At 40.1% G+C, this 24,070-nt stretch overlaps 2 protein-coding genes across 2 annotated transcripts; one reads left to right on the forward strand and one right to left on the reverse strand.

The window, feature by feature from the left end:
• The first annotated feature begins 63 nt into the window (after positions 1–63).
• LOC140143098 (uncharacterized) lies at positions 64–22,634 on the forward strand. The gene is made up of 2 exons (XM_072165149.1): positions 64–168; positions 19,691–22,634. The coding sequence occupies exon 2, from the start codon at positions 19,739–19,741 to the stop codon at positions 22,157–22,159; it is 2,421 nt and encodes an 806-aa protein (XP_072021250.1). The 5' UTR covers positions 64–168; positions 19,691–19,738; the 3' UTR covers positions 22,160–22,634.
• LOC140142332 (uncharacterized) lies at positions 3,712–8,551 on the reverse strand. The gene is made up of 4 exons (XM_072164301.1): positions 7,870–8,551; positions 7,395–7,585; positions 5,910–6,791; positions 3,712–5,853 (listed from the first exon to the last, which is right to left on the reverse strand). Exons 1-4 carry the CDS (start codon positions 8,549–8,551, stop codon positions 3,712–3,714), a joined length of 3,897 nt encoding a protein of 1,298 aa, XP_072020402.1.
• Positions 22,635–24,070: the final 1,436 nt, after the last annotated feature.

Genomic DNA, 24,070 nt, shown 5'->3' on the forward strand with positions numbered 1-24,070 from the left:
TGCAGTTGCGGTTGGGAGACGGGCTGTTTACTACCGGTTCATGTCAGGTCAGTCAATTAATTATGCAAATTAGCCAGATTTAGTACACAGTGAAAGTGGAATGCAGTAAATTCTCTGTGATTTTTCTTGTGTCTCGTTTTGTGGCAGTGAGTGGAGTTTTTAATGAAGGTATGTTACTGTTAGATGATAATGTAGCAATGAAAATGTTATTCATATCCCATTTTGTTTGATTGAACTTTTTGAAGATATCTGACTGAGTCAGAGTGAGACTCCGCCGAGTGCAAAGACTGCACTGCACTGCACTGCATGCACTGCACTGCACTGCCACAGCCTAGTGCTAGTGCTATATTGTGTACTGTGCTAGACTATGCCATAGTCGATTTTTGATAAATAAAAATATGTTATTAATCATGATGAACGCATTCAGTTGAACTCGAAATTATACTGATATATATTTATTACATCAAAATACTAGTGGTTATGAAAAAGTTTAAGGAGTATTTCATGATCCTATTCCTAACATCCTCTTTTTATGACATTTTTCAGTACATATCCACGAAAAAAGCCTATTCCCAAAATTTCAGTTGATTCCGATTTTGCGTTTGCGAGTTATGCATGATTATGTGTAGGTATGCTAGGACCTAGGTGAATTCAAATTTGCCCTCCAACTGCATCATTTTACATATCAAATTAAAGCCCTGGCCTTGAGTAAAGAAAGCCAAAACTGAAAACATTTTTGTCATAGCACTTACATCTTGTCTTTGACTTTGACTTTGACTTTGAAGAATACTTCGCAACGCTTCCTGTAGGGGCAAACTTGCTTTGCTCCCCTGGTTAGCAGAAGCTTGGTACTAAATAATACAATCTTCGATGACTCGGAACCAACAACAAAAAGTGACACAAATCATCACAAATCCAAGGATACACTTTAGCTGAAAGCGTATCTTGATGATGTTTATTATCTTCACTTGCTATTCTTCTTCTTGTTCTTGTCACAAATACTAATTATGTTGGTTTAGGTAAAGATTAATTGTGTCTTTACCGAGAGCTTCTACACTACAATACTTCAAAATACAAGATGACAGCCTCCAGTGCCAAATTCGGCACCAAATTACATGTGATTGATGGGCTGCAGGCTATGTTTAGCTTATACTTCAAGGGCGCTCATCACATAAACAAACATGCCATGGAATGCAATGATTAAGGATGCACAACACTTAAACAAACTTTGATTTTGGTAAATGGCATCAACATTCCGGCGCCTAATTGTCTGCTACCAGCAACAATTACTTCTTAAAACATAGTTTTGGTGTGCCATTTACTGACAAAACTTAACCTTTTACAAGAGGTGCCTTTGTGACCCCTTAACTTCAAAACATCAAACTTGACTGATTTTGAAACATGAATAAAGTTTATGAAATCAAAAACCTTTATCTGATTCACTTGTGTGATAAAAAACTTGTATCAATGCTATGATTCAAAACAAAAAAAACATTTCAAAAATTTCAAGTGATTTGATCCAAAAGAAAAAATAAACTGAGTTTTGGACATTTCAAAGTGATTTTAACTTCACATGAAAGAATTATTTAGCTTCATTTTACAAGATAGATGATGCTGCACTCAAGAGATAACTGCCCATGCCAACCAAAATTACTTGAAACAAACCCAAACAAAAGCCCACACAACAGGCACATTTTGGTGAGATTGGAAAAGCCAACAGAACACATGGGAGATACTATTTAAGTGCAACATGATCACAACATATCAACATGAACACAACAATGTTTAGTTTGTAAACTAGAAATGCAGTCTGTTGCTGTCCTTTAGATGAAAGTACATAACTCCTTGCATGCGAATATCTTGTTTGGTTCACCTTGTAAATGAGAATACAACTTGATATAATATGACTGCCTGTGCACAACCATAGCAGCCATGAGAAAAACACAACTTGATATAATATGACTGCCTGTGCACAACCATAGCAGCCATGGCCCAAATTTGCAAATTCAGTCAATCCAGGTTATAGTCAAAACACCAGATGCTGATAGGATGCATTTACTTGCAAAGTACATGTAGATAGGAATACACAATTACAAACTTGAGTGAAATTATTTCAGACCTCGATCCTGCATACCCTTTGATTAATAGCAGAGCAACAATTTCAAGAGAAATCAAATTTGAGCATTATCGAGATTCCAAAATACACGCAGAGAACATTGCTTTCAAATGTGTATCCCAAATATGGATTACATGTAGATCACTGTACACAACCAACAAATTGTGCACACATTGTAAGCAGTAGAATACGATGTAGAATCTTGCAAATTAAAACTCCATGGGCCTGTGGTGTACCAAACTTTAAACAAACTTGCTAATGATGCACACTGGTTCCATCGGTACAAATTGCATGCATATGATTCTTCTTTACAAAATCAAATTCACAGATGTGGTGATGTAGGTGTAAAACATGTTCATTCTTGATCTTGACGATGAGTTGTATACGAATCTGGCAACTTCACACTAAACGCAGACACGTCGCTGTAGAGGCGAATCACCAGTCTTCACATCTGTAGTACAGGTAGGTTCATCCGTCATCACATCTGGTAGATCTCATGATGAATTTGACAGTTTGCATCAGTTGTTCCAAAGTGAAAGCAAGGTGTCAGCTTGCCTTTCATGGCAATTTAACGTAAACTGATGTTTAGTCTTATTTTATATATCAGCTGATCCGTAGCTTAGCCTCCAGACTAAGTGGCAATTTAGCTTAGCTGATACCTTTTGGTTATAACGGTTTCAGTAACTTGTTGTTATAACACTATTAGTTCTTTAGTTCTTTACAAGTCCAGGCGTTTCACTGGTTTCAATGTTCGTCGTGGTCTTGATTCTGGAGTACCTGACACTGATACAGTTTCATTGTTGGTAGCACTGGACGTAGTTTTAGGCTTGGTACTTGGGTTACCAAGTGCTGGTACTGGTGGATGAGCTGAAGTAGAATCTTTCTTCACTCCTATATCTTGATCTGGGACTTCTGATTCCAACAGCAAACACAGTTTATCAATGGGTCTGGTGAGAATGCTTGTCCTAGTTTTCACTCGCACACGTCGAACCAGTCCATCACTTGCTGGGAGAGTTTCAATCACCCTTCCTAGCGGCCAGGCGTTTCTGGGTGTAGATTCATTTACAACCATGGCGACATCTCCCACCTTGGCATTTCGCTGTGGGTGAATCCACTTTTGTCTTTGTTGTAACTGAGGAAGGTATTCTTTGATCCATCTGCGCCAAAACAGGTCTGCCAGATACTGGACTTGCCTCCACCGACGCTTGGCATACTGACTCAGCTTTCCTGCAGCGGCTGGTGGTAAGATCATGTCACTCTTTAGTTGAAGAAGGTGATTTGGTGTAAGTGGTTCTAAATCAGATACTTCTCCAGGAACATTGGTGAGTGGTCGGCTGTTAACTATGGCTTCTATCTCACACAGTAATGTATGAAGAGAGTCATCTGTTAGTATTTGTTCCTTTATAACAGAGCACATCACTTTCCTGATTGTCCGTATTTGGCGTTCCCAGATGCCTCCATGGTGACTTCCTGCTGGTGGATTAAAGGTCCACTCAATCTCTCTTTGCAGAAGGTAGTCATGGATTCTGTCTTGATTCCAAGCTGCAATTTCTCGGCGTAACTCTCTTTCTGCCCCTATCAAATTGGTGCCATTGTCAGAGCGGATCTGTTTCACTTGGCCTCTTCTGGACACGAATCGTCAGTATGACATTTACGCAGGCATCGGTATCCAAAGGCGCTGCCATTTCAATGTGTATGGCTTTGGATGCAAGGCAGACGAACACTACACCATATCGCTTGACTATACTACGGCCTTGTTTAACTTCTAGTGGACCGAAATAGTCCATTCCGACTCTTGAAAATGGTGGCTCTCCTGGAGTGACTCTGTCTTTGGGAAGATCACTCATCATCTGCTGTTGTACTTTTGCATTCCTCTTTCTGCAGGTGATGCAACTGTTGATAACCTTTCTAGCTGCTGCATTAGCATTTGTTATCCAGTACTTCTTATGCAGATGAGCCAACATGTGGTTTCTGCCCCCATGTCCAGTTGCTTCATGGACGTCATGTAAAATCAACTTTGCAATGTGGGACTTCTTTGGTATGATTGATGGAAATTTTGTCTTTTCAGGTAGAGCTGACTTAGCCAGTCGACCACCTACTCTGATTACTCCATCTTCTATAAATGGATTAAGTCTGTAGAGAGGACTTGCTTTCTTAATCTTGCTAACTTTTCGCAATTTGTCTTCTGGCTGACTGTCATTACTTCTCAATTGCAGCTCTTTTAGTGTCTTAATTTCTTCTGGATATGCCTTGGTTTGGACATATACTATTACAGCTCTTTCTGCTTCTTGCATGTCAGCAACATTAAGCAAATCTGTAATGTTGCCATGCTCTTCATTCTCATCATTCTTTCTACCATCATCATCTCCATTATCAACTCTATCATCAACTTTATCATCATCTCTATCATGACAGATCTTACGGAGATATTTCTTGACTCTGAGGATCCATGCAACACAATGACAAAGTTGATACCATGAGGAGAATCGTGTAAGTAGTTTCTCCATTGTATCTGTTGCTTCTTCTGTCGACGCTGTGTTGACTACTAATTTCTTTTTAACTTCTGGATCATCAGCTAGCTCTTCAGCGCTGTTTCCAATGGTAGTCTTTGGCCACTGGTTTTCTGCTTTGTGTAAGAAGTCTGGACCATCAGTCCACCTTCTATTCTTGAGGAAGCAATCAACGGCTAAGCCCCTTGAGCAGTCGTCTGCAGGGTTTGAGCTGGTTCCTACATACTTCCATTGGTGTGGCTGGGAGCCATCTCTAATCAATGCGACTCGATTAGCCACAAAGGTGTGGAATCTGGCGGTGTCATTGTTAATATACTTGATCACGGTCTGACTATCAGTCCAGAAGTATGTGCTTTCGACCTTCAACTGTAGTTCCTTTTGCAACATGTTGTTGACCTTTACTGCCATTGCAGCTGCAGTTAACTCTAGGCGAGGTATAGTTATGATCTTCAAAGGAGCAACTCTTGCCTTGGCTGTCAGGAGAGTAAGATGCACTTGACCACTCTCGTTAACGAATCGTAAGTAACTCACTGAACCATACCCCTTCTGACTTGCATCACAAAAGTGGTGCATCTGAACTTCACTTTCTTCAAAGTCCTTGGGCTTGAAACATCTTTCGATGGTGAAATCTGACAATTTCGGTACTTCATCAAGCCATCTTTCCCAACGGGTCAGAAGCTCACTAGGAATAGACTCATCCCAACCAAGCTGCAGCTTGCTTAAGTTCTGCAGTATTTGTTTTGCTGGCAGGATTGCTGGAGCAACAAATCCTAGCGGGTCATAGATGGAGCTTACAGTTGCTAGGATGCCTCTTCTGGTAGGAGGTCTCTCTTTTACTTTAATATGGAGGCCGAGCCTGTGGGTTTGTGGTGACCATAGCAACCCCAGCACCTTTTCTGATGGTAATTCTTCATTCTTCAAATCTAGTGTCTTTGTAGTCTCAGCTCTATCGTCTTCAGGGACTGACTGCAACACTTCTCTTGAGTTACTCAACCACTTTGTCAACTTGAAGCCACCATCCTTACACAAGCTGGTGAGATCACTGACGAGTTGAATAGCTTTGCTTTCACTTTCGATAGATTTGAGGTAGTCATCGACATAGAAGTTGGACAGCACCGTGTTGCATACTTCTTCGCTGTATTTCTCCTTACCATCATCAGCGGTCTTTCTCAGTGCTAAATTCGCACATGAAGGTGACGAGTTGCGCCGAACAAGTGCACATTCATCCTATATTCCTTCAGAGGCAGACTCAGGTCACCGTAGGGCCACCATAGAAATCTTACTAAGTCTCTGTCTGGTTCTGGTACACGCACTTGATGGTACATTGCTTTTATGTCTGCTACAACTCCAACAGGGTGCTCTCTAAACCTCGTCAACACACCTACCAAGTTGCTTGTCAAGTCGGGTCCTTTTAGTAATTGTGAGTTTAAAGACTGGCCCATGTACTTCGCCGCACAATCAAATACAACTCGCAGCTTGCCCTTGGTGGGGTGAAACACCCCATGGTGGGGGACATACCACACCTTGCCATCCTTTCTATTGCATGCATCTTTGGGCACTTCTTCTGCATAATCATTTTTAAACATATCATTCATGAATGCAGTGTATTGGTCGTTGAAAACCGAGTCCCTTTCTAACTTCCTCTTCAGATGGCATGCCCGCTGTTCGGCTTGATGTATATTGTTCGGCAATTTCATGTCATCATCTTTGAGCGGAAAACCTACTTGGTAGTGCCCATCTACATACTTGATTGATGCTTCTACTCTGTTTAGGAATTGTCCTTCACTCACGCTTCTCTCTGGTTTATCATCAATGATTCGCTCATTGAACTCAGCGTTGCAGAGTTTCTCTAATTGCTGGTCAATAGTGTCATGTGCCTTAATTCTGTGGATGACTGATGTCCTTTTGTGTTCTTTATTTTTGACACCATACACTGTCCATCCGAGTCTAGTTTGGCAGGCGAAAGGTCCTTCACCTTGGCTATTTACTACATGTATTGGCTCAAATGCTTTAGGCACATTATTTCCTATGAGGAGACCAATATTGCTTTGAGATTCATCATTTTTTCTTCCTAGCTTAACTTCTTCCATATAAGGAATTGCATCAATATCATCCTGGTTGATGATGTCAGCAAAGTCACCAGGGATCTTATCTTGTGTATATGCCTTTGAAGAGAGATGATATTATTTCTGTTCATGTCAGAAACTTCTAAATCTTGGATGATTTCACTGTCTACTATGATATCATCTGTTATGGTTTCAATTTCCAATTTGGTTTTCTTGCCTTTAACATGCAGTTCCTTTTGCAGCCTTTCAGAACAGAATACAGCATCACTGCCGTTGTCAAGATAGGCGTAAGTTTCTACAGACATTCTGGAAACTCTTGAGTAGACTATGACTGGTATTATTGTGGGATATGATTCACTAGATTTAACTCAGGCGCCTGTAAGCCCACATGTCTGATTGGCAACTTCACCAGACTTCTTTGTCTCTTCCTGTTTCACATGCAGCACTGTTGGATGGCGCTTTTTACATGTCTTGCAGGTAAGCTTGTATTTGCAGATTTTACTGTAATGTGTTGCTTTCTTTAGGCAGCCAAAACAAACTCCCAACTCTCTTAGATACTGCAACCGGTCACTTATAGGCTTTTCCTTCAATTTGTTACACATTTCCAAAGTGTGATCTTTACCCTTCCAATATGTCCGGCTTGTCGGCTCCTGGGCTACTTGACGACACATTTGGCCTGGCTCCTGGACTATATGACATTACATTTGGTCTGGCTCCTGGACTATTTGATGTCACACTTGCCGACACAGCTTCTGTGTTTGTTGCTAGATTTCTTCTAGCTTTATAAGTCTGATAGTTTGGGTTTTTTACCCTTTCTTCCTTCTTAGTACTATCTTCCTTCTCCGTCACACTTCTACCGTAGGCAGCATTAGTTGCGATTCTAGCCTGTTTTTCTAAGAAGGAGGTGAAGTCTTCAAATGTTACCACTTTGTTTCTTTCTTCTTCTACGTAATCTACTTGTCTCCTCCATCTGTCTCTCATACTATATGGTAACTTCATCATCAACATTCTAATGTTTGCTGTACTTTGCAACTCATTAGTATAGCCCAGGCTGGTCATGGTATTTTTGCATTCCAACAAAAATAATGACAAATCTTGTAGCCCTGAACTATCACCTTTCACATTCGCCACTGCCTCATCTTCGCTAAGTAAGCCTCTGCAATCTTGTGCTTATTACCATATTTCCTTTCCAACAACCTTTTTGCTTCCAGGTAACCAACCTCATCATCCATGTGAATACAACTTTTCACCAAACTGTTGGCTTCACCTCTTGTGTACTGTTCAAGATAGTACAGACGGTCTCTATTGCTTTTGCTCTTATTTTCGATTATGAATTGGAAGGCTCGTATGAAAGTAACATATTGAAGCGGGTCTCCAGTAAAAGTCTGTAGTGTCCGCTTTGGTAAACTCGCTTGTTTATGTTGTTCGACCAACAGCCTTGTCAAGTTGTCTTGGTTGCGTGCCAAATTTTCTATACTGGTATCTTTATCTTCTTCTTTCACTTCTGTTGTATGTTGCCGTGGCAACATGACTTGTTTTTTCTTCACATCAGGCTCTGGTGACGAAGTTACTCTATGACCATACTTTACTGATGAAGGCCCGTCATGTTCATACTGTTCATTGTACTGTTCTTGACCATACTGACGATACTGTTCATCAATATTTTCATATTTCGTGGCTGACAAATAATGTGGGGGTATTCTGTCCCCTGTACTTCCTGATTCCTCAGGTGCTGCTGCAGGAAACAAGACTTCACTTTGTGGTGGAAAATTGACTTGCATAACTTGACTGGTTGTTAACCTGCTTCTTGGTTGAACTTGTTGACCTAAATCAGTATGTACTTTACCATCAGTAGTCATGCCCACTGCTGGCTGCTCTTTTGCAGGTCCCAACTCCACATGTGTGTATTTTGGTCTTGCCCTGGATTTAGACCTACAGCACCAATTGTATCATATTTAGCTAGGAACTTGCCATCAATTTCTTGACCTTCTCTAGTGTTGTGGTTCAACCACTGCCTCACTGATGTGTTTGTATCTGGTTGAGCTTCTGTGAGGTCATCAAGCACCGATTTTGGTCTACTTCTTAAGCTCTGGGATTTATGTTCATAATCCTCCAATACATCTATTTTGGCTTGCTCTATGTTTATTTCGGTCTTCATTTCCAACCACTCTCTTTGTTGTTGTAAGTCCCTTGCCCTGGCTTGCATTTCTTGTTCCAAGTCTCTTGCCCTTGCTTGGATATTAAATTCCTCACTTTCTAAAGCTTGTTTTTCCTTCAATGCTTTGGCTCGACATTCTAGTTCAACCTTTCGAGTTGCAGCTTGCAATAATGCATATTCTGTACTTTTTGATAATGCATCACTTTTATAAGATCTTCTGCTTCTTAATTCGAACTGCTTTTATGACTCGACATGATGTTTTCGATAGTACCGAAACGAACTAATTAATCTAAACGACGCCGATGCAAGCAACGGTTTAATACTTTTCTAAAGTGAACAACGGTTCACAAATTTATGTGAGAAACTATACGTAGGACCTGTGTAAGGTGTGCTTTGTGAGGCTACATGTGTCGAAACCTGAAATAAATGCGAATGTCAGTATAAACGAAACTTCGCTTGAATGCAGGCCCTACGTTGCTTACCGACGGGTGGGAGAAAGCTCGATGCACCCGTTTATTGTGTGCCGACGGGCGGGAGTAAGCTCTTTGCGTCCGTTTATTGATAACAAAATACCACAAACCTCTATTTTAGGTAGAAGTCCTGTGTCAGTGTTGTATGATTCTATGAGTTATTCCTGCATGCACTAGCTGTGCAACTGCAAGCTTCCAAATGTCAGTATTTGCCGCGTACATGCAGGCACTTTACTACCAAACTTTATTTGAATTGTCGTAATCGACTCGCGACGGGTGGGAGTAAACTTGTTACCCCTTTATTAGATATTTATTAAAAAATACCACAAGGCTATTTTTCAGTAGTAGTCCCGTGTCAGTTTGTGCTTGTGGTGTCGTAGGCGATTCGTGGGAGTGTTAGAAATGTACATGCAGGCACTACTACTGATATCTTTATTTGATTTCTACGATTCGGATTCATAGGCCTTGATAACTTCTTTGAAGTTCTAATCTTTAAGCTTCTACCAAATGTGCATTTATCTACATGCACACTCATTAATATTTGCTATATTCAGTGACGCCTGACATGACTGGAGGCTGTGGTGACTGTCTGTGCCAATGCAATGTTTATGTTTACACTGCTGACACGACCTTAAGCTTTTAGCTATTTTTAGGTAAGCTTACAAACAGACGCTCAACTGAACCTTTATTTGGTAACTATTTACCAACTATAGCATCTTCTTACAGATAATTAATCTTTACAAATGTAGGGGCAAACTTGCTTTGCTCCCTGGTTAGCAGAAGCTTGGTACTAAATAATACAATCTTCGATGACTCGGAACCAACAACAAAAAGTGACACAAATCATCACAAATCCAAGGATACACTTTAGCTGAAACGTATCTTGATGATGTTTATTATCTTCACTTGCTATTCTTCTTCTTGTTCTTGTCACAAATACTAATTATGTTGGTTTAGGTAAAGATTAATTGTGTCTTTACCGAGAGCTTCTACACTACAATACTTCAAAATACAAGATGACAGCCTCCAGTGCCAAATTCGCACCAAATTACATGTGATTGATGGGCTGCAGGCTATGTTTAGCTTATACTTCAAGGGCGCTCATCACATAAACAAACATGCCATGGAATGCAATGATTAAGGATGCACAACACTTAAACAAACTTTGATTTTGGTAAATGGCATCAACACTTCCATACATGAAGTCAAGCTGAAGGGATGTGAGGGCGTGAGGTTGCTTATGCTTGTTGTAGTTGCTTTCTTCTTAGGTGATCTGTAACTTCGGTCTTGAATGTTGAGGTGATTGGTATGTTAACTATATGTTCAGGCAGGACATTCCACTCTTGAATTGTTCTTGGGAAATACGAGTCTCTGTAGCAGTTTTTCTTTGCTCTTGGTCTGAGATATGCTAGGCTGTTGTTATGACGAGTGGGGCGGACGACTGGTGTGAGAAACGTTTGCGCCGGTATGGCAACCTGGCCAGAGTTGACTTTGTGAAGCATAGTCAACCTTGTTGCCTGCCGACGCATTTGGAGAGAGTCCCATTGTAGTGATTTCATCATCTCTGTGACGCTGCCGTAATCTCTGCAAGCTTAATCTTGCTGCTTTATGCTGGACAGCTTCCACCTTCTGTATGAGTTCTTTATTAGCGGGTCCCAAACGCAACAGCTATACTCGAGGTGTGGGCGCATTCAAAGCTTTATATGCTGTGGCTTTTAGAGTAGTTGTACAGGGGTGTAAGTTTCTACACACAACTCCAAGCACTCTCTTTGCTTTGGCTACAGCTTGGTTAACATGAACATCCCATTTTAGGTCTTTTGTAAGGTGTACACCCAGATAAGTATGAGTCTCAGTTTCTTGAAGTATGTTTTGACCAAGTTTGTATTGATGGTCTGGTTTTTGTCTAGAATGAGTTATTTTTAAGGTATAACATTTCTGCACGTTAAATTGCATCTGCCAGGTCTTTTGCCAGACATCCAGTTTATCCAGATCTTGCTGGAGTTTTTCAACATCAGAGTTGTCGTGGATAGGGCGGTACATTACACAGTCGTCCGCGAATAAACGGACCTCCGACGAGATGTTATTCGGGAGGTCGTTTATATACGCTAAGAACAATAACGGTCCGAGGATGGTGCCTTGGGGGACGATCTAACTGGCACCCACTGCGAATGATCGCGATCCAAGACAACTCTCTGTTTTCGCCTTGTAAGGAAATTTGATACCCATGTATGAGTCCTTCCAACAACGCCCATAATTTTCAAGTTTGTGTAACAACCTCCTGTGTGGTTAGTAGTCGACGCCTTGCTAAAGTCCATGATGACCATGTCAACAGGGATTTGGTCATCAAGGGCTTTAGCAAGGTCGTCGACTGTGAGAAGTAATTGGCTTTCACAAGAGTGGTGTTGGCGAAAGCCGTGTTGTTTACTGGTAAGAATATGATGCTTATTAAAGTGTTGTATGATGTTGCTGTGCAGGATATGTTCGAGTATCTTGCAACAAATAGGAGTTAGTGACACAGGGCGGTAGTTAGAGGCAGTGGCTCTATCGCCCTTTTTGAATATGGGTGATATGTTGGCGGTTAGCCAATCAGAGGGCAGTAGACAGTGATTTTTTAAAGATATGGGTAAGCGCCGGTGTGAGTTCTTGAGCAAATGTTTTCAAAATTTTTGCAGCAACACCATCCGGGCCCGGTGCCTTGTTTTCATCTAGGTCACTGAGCAGCTTTTGAACGCCATCTTGGTGTATTTCAAAATCTGTCATTGGCGGGTACTTACGTTGGCTTGGTAAATCCACCATTGCATTGGCTCTTCATTCGTAAACACTGATTCAAATTGACTATTTAAAATCTGCCTTACCACCACTATCGGATATCAACTCACCGTTCTTTCTAAGGGCTTGAATACCCGTAGTGTCTTTACGCAGTGTCTTGACGAAACTCCAAAATTGTTTTTGTGACTCAATACAAGAGCTGCGCACCCATCTCCAGTATGCGATCTTAGTTTCTTTTTTGGATTTCTTTTCTAATTGCTCTAAATTTTTGTCTGTCTGTTTTTTTAGCCCTGTTAAAGATCCTCTGTTTTCTCCTGAGTTTCCTTCTAATGTCTTGTGAAATCCAAGGAGTGAGGTTCTTTTTAGATGAAAATTTAAAGGGTATGTGATCATCCATAGCTTGGGAGATACCATTTTGAACTCATTCCAATCATCTTCCACTGTGGATGATTCATTAGCAGTGATGTTTGTGCTAAGCTTAATAAGATCTTCTTTAAGCCCATTATTGTTTGCTTTATGATACTTATAAACTTTCCTTGGTTTGGTTTTAATCAGTTTTGGTGAGGTAAACATGTCGATCATAGGAATGGCATCATGATCACTAATGCCAGGGGTTGAGATAACCCTTTCAATCAGCGAGGATTGGAGGTTAAAACAGATCAAGCAGTCTGTCTTCTCTGGTGGGCTCAGTAACAACCTGAGTGAGATTAAACTGGTCTGCTATCTCAAGGAGTTGTTTAGATATAGCGACCTCTCTACCTCCTGAAATGACAGAATTTGATGGCCAATCGATATCGCCCAGATTAAAGTCACCGCCTAGGCAAATTGTCGCCCCATTTTTGGTGCTAATTCGGGCTAAAGAAGATCTTAGAGCCTCAAGATAATTTGGGTCATTGGTTTGGGGAACTCTATAAAATGCTCCTATGAGCATATCTTTGCATCCGATGAGCTGGATGCGAACCCAGACAATTTTGCACTCGAGTGTCCAATTCAATCTGGTGGGTTCCGATTAAATCATTCCTAAGAGCCACAAATACTCCACCTCTCTCATCGTTTGAGTCTCTATCTTTCCTGACGGCTGTGAAGTTTGGTGGAAAAACTTCATTGTTGCTAATGGTTTCATTGAGCCATGACTCAGAGCCAATTATTACGTGGGGTTTGTGCGTATCAATACAGGCGTGCAACGCCTCACGTTTGGCCTTTATACTTTGGCAGTTAACAACAAGGACTCTTAGCGAACCTAACTTTTCGCTTCTTTTGGTATTACCAGCACGTGGAGATTTAGCATTTTTAACAGGTGAGGAAGTCGCTTTTGGCGAGCCAATCAACAGAGTACCATCATCATTCAGAGACGCTAAACTACTGAAACTATTTGAAGTCTCAATACCAGAACTCGAGGTGCTGAATAGATGACACTCGGAGTAGTTTGGCACCCCACAAGCTTCACAAATCCATATAACCTTAGTGTTGTCCAGGTTTTCATAAGTGTGGGTCGACATCCCCATACATGCAGTATGGTACCAGCACATACAGCTGTCACACCTAATACCTTTTTGACCCCACTTTACCGCTAACGAGCAAACCTGGCAAGGGAACTTGGGCTTATATGGACCTGGGTTCACTTCAACATCATGAGCATTTATCATAAGCAAGATATGTAAATACGAAAGTACAAGTTTATTATTGGTATTTATGTACTGTGGAGAGTACTTAACAACACTGAAATTGCGTGTAAGATGTGCTGCACGCAATGTAACTTGTTTGGCCAACACCATTGACACCGCACTTTCATTGAACGAAATAGAGTGCCAGGTTGACCTTGGAAGTGCATATTGGTTGTAATGCTCCAGGTGAGAACCTAGAGGGATATCAAACATTGACAATGAACATGTATGAAATGCATTGTAGGCGTTTAATGGGTGTGACCTATTGGGATGATTCACACCTTGACTTTCAGCAGATAAGGCATCATAAACATTGAATTTAGTTTTCAAAAATACAAGTTTAAGCAGCAAGTAAAGCGTACATTTTGTAGCTGTAGTAATGGTTAGCTTCATGTTTCCCTGGTGATTGAAACATCGATGAAATAAACCACCAAGGGGCCAGGCGCCACACCAGCGCTACTTGTTTTACTCACGACCAGCCGAACCGTCTCCCATGGGTAGCTAGCACATCATTGTAAATACACCGGTCGCCATCTTGAAGTTCCAGATGAGACACATGTATGTACACACAAAAAGTTGGATTTAAGATGGAATAAAATCCGTTCCACTCGCAAAACCCATCCAAAAACAATCACAAGGATATATATTTTCGGTGGTATAGGAAAGAAGATTACTCACTGCAGAGTGGTAGGTGCGCAGACATATGACGCAGACAAGAGATCTCAGGTGCAAAAATATGTACAGTGAAGTGCTGATTAAAAATTTGATGCTGTCTGCTATCTAGATGTGGCCGTCCCTCAATGCCATCTTGAAGGCATCGAGTGTTGGGAAGGCTGCTGGATCCTTCTTTAAGGAATTCCAATCCCTACTTGTGCGTGGGAAGAAGGAAGAGAGGAACACTTGCGAGCTGCAATATGGAGTCCAGATACGGGAGTCATGACCTCTAGTATTAGATGTTGCTTCAGTGATGTGATCTTTCCAACTGATGTTAACCAGATCAGAGTGAATCCTGTAGAGCATGGTTAGCCAGCTTTGGCGACGTCTACTTTGTAGAGAAGGCCACTGGAGCTCACTCAGCAGGGGAGTAACACTTGATCTGCGGTCGTAGGTGTTGGTAACGTATCTGGCACTGTTTCACTGGACTTGTTCCACTTTCTTGATGTTTCTTTGAGTGTGTGGGTCCCATATTGCAGCTGCATACTCAGCAGTGGGTCTTACATAAGTTGTGTATGTAGCCTCCTTAATCCTGCGACTGCTATGATAAAAGTTGCGCTGGAGGAAAGCACGGGTGGTATTTGCTTTTTTGGTGGTAATGTCTACATGGTCATTGAAACTCAGCTTGTTGTCTATGTGGAGACCAAGATATTTGGCAGATGACACTTCTTCGAGAGTGATACCATGGATGCTGTAGGAGAAGGTGATTGGTTGTCGCTTTTTAGTAACACGCACCACCTGGTATTTGGCTGGATGAAATTGCATGAGCCATGTGTTTTCCCACTTTTCCAAAGCATTGAGATCTTCTTGCAGTAAGGAAGCATCATGATGGGATGATATCATTTAGGGGTGTTTCTAGATCTTAGTCTCATGGCGATAGCAGCTTTTTTTAATGGAACTGCTATCAAAATCCTCTAAAATTCCATGTGCGACTTGATTATCACCATAAAAAATCATATATTTGGGTCAAGTGAAGTATAGAAAACATATTTATGTAGGTTTCCTTCACCGACCTATTCTCGAAAAAAATTCAAATTTCTATGTAAATATGCATTGTGTTTGGGCCCTGGTCTCGGCGAATTTCGCTGACTAGCAAATGTGTTAACTAAGGTTTGCCTGGGATACCTATTATGTGTATTACACTTCTCCATAGACAATGCGTTGTAATTTCGTTCTGGTGCACCAGAACGAAATTCAAATTTCACGATATCTTTGCAAAAGCGAATTAATCTGCAAGAAATATTTTGTACATAAACATTATGTAGCCAGAGGTTTCCAGTGATATAAAAATCTCAACTTTTTTGAGAAAAGTGGGGGATGAGGCTGTGGATCACGAAATGCCCCTTTAAATAAATTATATTTGTGACAGTAATTGAGTAAAAGTAAAGTATAGTATGCGTAGGCTTATATTATTGAATGCAACATATCATAATGGCATAACTATAATGGTACTTCAATACTGAACAATTCTAATTTTAGAATCTGCCAGTTTATTAATCGCGAAAGCCCGAGTTAAAAAGCCCGAGTTAAAAATCGACTATGAATTTTAAACGGGACTTTGATAGGGCAGAGTCAAGACAAGTCCCTTAACACACCCTGTCAATCATACTTGTTTATCAATCCAATTAAACCGCAAGCAAGTACAAGATGCGCTCATGCACCTACTGAGAGTTTACTGAGCGGTATAGTTATTTTAATAACTACATGGTACACAACGATACCGCCCTTTGTGTTGGCGGTGCCCGGAGAATTTAAACCATAACGAGATCTGGGCGACAAATCACAAGCCAGATCCATTTAAAGATGCATTACATCATGGCCAATTTTAGTAGGCCAGAAATCCGACAATCTCATCCATAGACAGCCATGTTAAGCATGTAAACCGTAATCCAAAGTCACGGTGACTGAAAAGATCAGATGTGAAAATCTATCAATTGTGCACAAATTAATTGAATCAGAGTTCTCAGCTTAAATGCAATAGCCAGAGTATGCACAGTTGGCAAGTGCCTACGGAGAAGTCTAGTACTGTGCAGACTCAGCTCAGTCAAGAGACAAGAATCATGTTCCCAAAAAGCCCATGTTCCGTTCTGGGTTCCATTCATTGCACTATCCAGGAATCTCCATCTGCAGGGAAATTGGGTAATTCTAGTACTTTAATAGGTAAAGTTCAAACACTCTGAACGCTATAGTAGTGATGGCTCCGCTAGGCTCCGCTAGGCTCCGTGATGAACATGTGCACATGTGTACATGTATAGCGCGTGCATGCCATGGTACAGATGGAAGAAGACATGCGCGCCTTACATGATTGTGTACATGCTTAGCTTAGTATGATACATCATGGATGCAACCTGGACGCAACAGGTATGTTCGAGCTTGGCCAAGAATTTCATGTACTTATAGAGGAAAGCTTAAATATGCACTATTCAGGCACTTCCCACACCCCTATCCTGGGAAATATGGGGTACTGTGTGAATATGATTGTATTATTAAAAGCTGGGATTATTGAACTGGTTAGTTGGGGGGGGGGGACTTGTATTTCGAGATGGGTAAGGGCTCATATTGAAATTCCCTTACACAGGAAGGTGTGCGCCATCCTGCAGCCAGGGCTGTCAACTCTCACGCATTGGCCGTGAGTCTCACGCATTGGGTCACTTTCTCACGGTTTCACGCCAAGATAGTATAATCTCACGCCTAGTAGTAAATCTCACGCAAAAAGCTGGAAAATGAGTAAAATCTCACGCATCGTCATGAATAATTTGTTGTTTCTACCACCCCGCTTTTCAAATTCTCAAGCACCGTGGCTCAAATAATCATTGTTCAAAATGAACATTGGAGTCGGCAAATCCCAGTACGCATCTGTCTCACGCCAAGCAATTCCAAAAAGTTGACAGCCCTGCCTGCAGCTTTCCTGTGCTAGCCTTCTTTTGTTAAAATCCTGTGTGATTACACTCCAATTAGCCACTTAAATTAGGAGCGCGCTTTCCTGGGTTGTGCGATGAGCCGATTAGTTCAATTAGTTCAACAATCAATAAAATTGCCAGTCTTTGATAAACTTTTATTATAATCCTTGTCACCAGACCACTTCAAAAGGCAGGGTGTATCACTGATGCATATAATCCATCCGTTTTATGACCAAGCTTTCCTGAGGCGCGCGCTTAGCGAGGGGAATCCTGCCTTCTTTCTGTGTGAAAGCGTGGTAGGGTATTTCAATATGAGCCCTAAATGACTCAGGCTTTGTATCGGAGTCACTTTAAAGCCATAATGTGTGGTGTCTGGTTTGTATAAAGAATAGATTCCTGCTACATGTACTTTGCACTGATCACGTTGTCCCGTTTTAATTTCGAGTCAAACAAAATGAGGTAAAACAAAGATAATTGCAATTTCATTCCAGCGCCTACAATACATGTATCGCTCATTCAACAAAATCCACTATAAAAATTGAAAAAATAAAAGTTGTTCAAAAACACCTGCTTTTTGTGTTTTTTAAGAGTAAATGTATCACTACTTTCAGATGTAAAAAATTGCCAACACCACTTGCATATTTTTCTTTCAGGAAGTCATGATGTTTTTTAACACTAAAACTCAATGTGAGCTACGTTACCGACTACAAAATGGTCTGGTTTTTCTCAATCCAAGGTCATAAAAAGCAAACTAAAGATCACTTGAGTGAAATGTAAAACCGATTTCACCATTTCATAGAAGTTTTGAAGATGTGTAAATGAGTGTGTAACATAGCTCACAGTAACGTAGTTTACAGGTTTTTAATGTTTTTAATGTGATTTGCGAACGTTAGAACGTTATGTCGGTTAATTCTAATATAAATGGGGTTCGACCATTGGTAGCTTTCACATATTATTAGGAAGTACATGTAATACAAGTGCATACTATAGAATCCTGGTAACGTAGCTCACCAAGATTCAAGATCACTTAGCTGGTAGCTGGTAACAAAAATGTTGGTAGTGCTAAAAGTATTCTATTACTAAAATAAAAGTCTTTTGTAGGCCTAATAAGATTTAAGATAATGATTATCCCTTCAGAGTTTGTGGTTATTGTTTCAAAACTCATTGTACTGGCTAGTGTAAAATGTTTTACAGAACAAAAACAACGCAGTAAGATCTGGTCATGCTTGTTGTTTTCTTTGATAAAAATGGATATTGATCATTCTTGAAGTTCTTTATTATGATTGTAGGCCTATGCTCTTATAAATTACTCCAATACCCTAATCTATACAGTGATTCCCCTGTTTAAACTTTGATTTTTAGATTTGAATGAAAATTCGAATATTCCTGAAAATTCCCCAAATTTCGAAAATTCCATTAATTCCGTTTATTCCCAAAATTTCCGTGGAAACTTTCCACTCGAAAATTCCGGAATTTTACAACCCTAATTACTATACATGTAAGCTCACTGATCGTATTATTATCATGGTATAAATTATTGGCACAGGGCCTCACGCAGCTGGGAGTACACAGACATAAGACGAGCCCGGAAAGACGAGTATACACACAATTTATACGTCAAGACATAAGACGAATAACGGTTTATACATTGACGATTCAATGATTTATATTGATACAAAATCGAGTGATGGCTAACAATCAATCAATGTTACCAACAAATACATTTGTAAGCCTGTAATTTTCGGATAATTTTGTGCCCAGTTACTCTATGTGTAATATATGGGCGGGTACCCGGGGTACAAGTATCACCAGGGATTAAGTTTATATGTTATGTGATTTTTTATACAATTTTTTTTTAATAAAAAAAAATCAGCAACCCTGTGTAATTGTGACCAAAATATGTGTTTAGTGGACAGTACTGGACACCATATTTTTGCCGGACTGTCCTTTAATAGTTTTAAAATGTGATTGAAGGCGTTTAATATGCATTGAATTTACCATAACATATTCAACGTCACTCATCACCATTCATTAAAATTTTGAACTGTTACTGTTTTAATTTGTTTTTACTTTTTGGTTCCCAATTAGCCTTTTTTGAAGTATGGCGGGCACAAAAGGAGAGGGCATACTTTGGTTTGGGTAATCTTTCGTATGCTTCTCAGCAGACAAAAGATTGCGCAAATCAAAGTATGCCCTCTACATTTGTGCCCGCCATATTTCCAAAAGGCTTATGGCAACATTTTTTTTGCATGAATAGTTCCTGATTACCACAACCTTGCATAAGTCATACATGTAAACTTCTTTTATTCTTGCTATGTTTCAGATGTAAAGTGGCTTGTTCCGTGCTGACCCGCACATCTTCATCAACAAGATGGCCGTGCCAGATAATTTCCTTGTCCATAGCATGGAGGTCCTCTTGGCAGCGAGCTCACACCATGACAGACCACAATCAAATGATGACGAGCAAGGAACAGAGACAAGAGATTCCCATGCTACAAGCTCACCAAATGACCCATCACATGATACCAGCAGCTCATTAGATGATGTTGTGCAAGGAGATGATGATGACGCAATAGACACTATGACAATGACAGAGTTGCCATCGGTAACAAGGTCTCAAGAATCAGGGAGTACCATCACCACCATGCACCTTACGTCTGCTAATAACGATCATGCAATGGTGACCACCACAAGTAGCGTATCGTCGGATCACGCTAGCATCACTGATATCTCACATACTTTGTTGAGTCCAAGCTCACATATTACAACTCATGCTCCATTAGAAAGTAGTACACATGTAGCTAAGACTGAAACATCATCTGCAACTTGTATCAATCTTCATCAAAATGACAACCTGCATCAAAGTAACTTTGGTGAGAGTGGTGCTTTAGAAACAAAGTTATCTCACTCTTCCAGTCCTGAAGTTGACGAGAAGAAGTTTATTCTGATGGAGAGGCTGTCTCAGTTGGAGAGTGCCAAAGAAAGCGACAAATACTCTCAATTTGGGACAGATGGGGATAGTTCAGATGGGACCAAGGTGGGATGCAGAACAGTGGAGTGTCAGACAATGTCATGGGATGAAATAGTTGCCATGGTAATGCATGAATCAACATCAAAGAGGAGGAATGAAGAAATCGATTCCAACAAAGATATAAACCATACATCATCATTTGTTGATATTGACTTAAATGGTGGATTACAACATCATGCAACAAATCTATGCACCAATCAGGCTCATTGTGATTCTAATGGAACGCAGCAAGGCGCTGCAAAAGATGTAACGCGGTATTATTGCAAACATTGCGTGAATCACTACCAGGTTTGTCAACATGTGTGTTCATTTATCGAGAAATCAAGAGACATTGGCTTGGAGAGACCACAAAGGGGTAAGAAGAAGAAAACGAAAAGGCACAAAATCGAAGACTGGCCTGTTAGTATTTGTAAAATGGAGAAGAATACCTCGGGACGTTTTACTTGCAATGTCTGTGACAAATCGTTCACAAAATCATCGCATTTGAAAAGCCATCAAATTACTCACACCGGTGCTAAGCCTTATAAATGCAGCCATTGTAAGAAGTGTTACACACAGAAAAGCTCGTTGAATATCCATGCCAGAGTTCACACTGGGGAGGTGTGGTTTCGTTGCGATCAATGTCGGAAATATTTTCGCACTCAGGATAGTTTAGAAAAGCATATGGCTGGCCATATGGAGAAGAAACCATATGATTGTCCTCAGTGTAAAGCCGATTTTAAAACGATCGAAGCATTAGAGCGCCATCTTGTCAAACACGGAGAAGACGAACAGCCAAGATTATGTGAACATTGTGGAAAGAATTTTGCAAACAAGAAAACTCTAAGACAACATATTAAGTTTATGCACACAGAGGTCGGTGATGCTATAAAAGAGGGTGTTAAACAAGAACTTCCAGGATTAAAGTGCGATTTGTGTGACAAAATGTTTCGATCAAAGTATCACTTGATTTCGCACCGAATAACACACACAAATGCCCGTCCGTTTGCATGCGATGAATGCGACAAAACATATAGAACTCCCAGTGCACTGAGAGGACATAAAAAAGCAGTGCATGATGGAATTAAAGATCATGTGTGTGACGTTTGTCAGATGGGCTTCCCAACTCCAGCACAATTACGCAATCATCAAACAAGACATACCGGTGAGCGCCCTCACAATTGCACATATTGCAAGGCATCGTTTCGTCATGCTAACAGTCTCCGATTCCACATTAGAAAGCATACTGGAGAAAAACCTCATGTTTGTCCTCATTGTGGGCGGTGCTTCCGTTTCCCTGGCAACTTAAAAGCGCATGTAATGACCCATACAAAAGAGCGTCCATGGCAGTGTGATTTATGCGGTAAGAGTTTTGCTCGACAAGCAACTTTGGTAGATCATAAAAAATCACACACCGGCGAGAAAAACTGCATATGCATGTACTGCGGTAAAGCCTACCGATTGCGAGGACATTTGCGATATCATATGAAATCCCACATGAAGAAACTAGATCAAGAGTTTGGTGCTGCAACATCAGGAGGAATCCAACAAAAACAGGATCACAACTTATCTACAGTAGTACTAGGTTTTGATCCTGTCAAAAAACAACTTGACTCTGATAGTAACTATGGTGCCATGGAAACAGTACCTATACCGATCAAAAATCAAGGTTATGCAATGTCGGCTCCACCACCTCATCATCAAGCAAGAGCTGCAATCCCGGTTTCATTGCAGGCTGTAGTATCACAGCATCACATCCGAATGCCATATTCATATCAGTGAAATCTGTGATGGAAGTATACATCGAGGGTTACTGCAAGAAGACCCTATCTGTAATAGCTGCCCTTTACACATTTGACAATGTATTGTGTTCTATATTATACACATCTAAATATGACACCTGGCAGCTATTGTTGATAGAGCCTTCTGGCAATAACCTTTTGACATGTACTGTATTCATTCCATTAACCACCCATTCCCCTACATTGTATAAGCGCCCACCCAGCGACTTTATTACTACATTTGATCCCCCATCATGGGATCATGTACAGGAACCAACTGCATATGATCCCCCATTATTTGCAGGAAGCAACTATACACATCAAAGATGAAACCACCTATACAATTAAAATCAATATATTGGGTCATTGTTTACATTTGCAATTATGTAAACAATGTCAAAAATAAACAACCACCCAAAATGACTTTTTAAGCACCCTGGGCTGTTAAGGGATGGGGTATGAACGTTTGGACAGTATTTATTGTGGGACATTAGAGCACATCAGACATATCAAAATTGCATTCTGAATACGAAGAATGTCCTTCTGATATCAAATAATTTTGATTTTTGAAATTGCAATGTAATACACATTTTATGGCAAATGATTAAAAATTGATATTTTGATAAAACAGTACTAAAGTAAACTTTATAAATCTGATGATTTATACTTAAAAAGTGTATGTAGGTGGGGCTGAAAAGCCGACGATCAATTGAAAATTTTGACCTTTTTTTTGAAGATATGGATTTTTTTTCCCAAAACACCAAAAAAAAATGAGGTCTTTTTGGGAAAAAAATCCATATCTTCAATATGAAAGGTCAGAATTTTCAATTGATCGTCTGCTTTTCCTCCCAGCTACATACACTTTAAGAATATATCATTAGATTTATAAAATTTACTTCGAGGACAGTTATATATCTAAAATGTGAAAAATATCAAATTTTAATAATTTGTCATAAAATTTATATTATATTGTAAATTTCAAAAAATGAAAATTATTTGATATCAGAAAGACATTCTTCGTATTCAGAATGCAATTCGTTATGTCTGATGTGCTCTCATGTCCCACAAAAAATTCTGTCGAAACGCTTATTCCAGATCCCTTAATGGAATGAATACGGAACATAGACTTGATATCACTGTGAGTTTGGTAGTGTTGAAGGCTTTATGCGCTGCGCCTCAGTATACATCTTGAAGGCTCTGCAGGATTAGGTTAGCATATATGTGACATGATTAAGGGGAATGAGACACATGTCGACCCTGGTCGAAAATTAGTTTTACATATGTTTCTAAAGAGGACATTTAGAGCTTTCAGAAACTGAAAACCCCATGTTGATACGACTTTTCGTTACAAAGTTATGTCAATTTATCAATCCCTGAAAACAATATAAAACAAAAGAATTTTAACACTTTCTTTGCCAATATATCAAAATCAATATTAACGACATCTGACTCATTTTCCTTGATTGTGTCACATACATGTATGTGCAAATCTAAATTACAACCAGCAAAATGTGCGCCTACAATACATCACTTCCAAACTCTGGGTGAAAACACAAAGCATAAACAAATATAGGATTTGGGCTCTATCAATATATTTGCCAGGGGAAGAATGAGAGTTTTTAGGGGTTGAACATTTTGTGGGGCCTTGAGGGGAATCTGAAATATTTCTTTGCACTACAAAGAAAATTATGAACGGGTGCAAGTGGAGAATTCAAAATTTGTTGTCTAAATTGTTTTCGCTTCTCCCATTCTACCCTGATCCTGACATAATTATTGAATAGTCCCTTAGCAGGGTGCAGTATACCTATAATTTTGGTGGGGCACTGGTAGTGGGTTAGGAAATGCAAGACTGGGAAGTGTTGTATATTCAGGTTCTCAAGTTTAATAATGGGAAACAAAATTGCAGAAAAGA

Source organism: Amphiura filiformis, chromosome 20 (genome assembly GCF_039555335.1).
Source record: "Amphiura filiformis chromosome 20, Afil_fr2py, whole genome shotgun sequence".
Lineage (NCBI taxonomy): Eukaryota > Metazoa > Echinodermata > Ophiuroidea > Amphilepidida > Amphiuridae > Amphiura > Amphiura filiformis.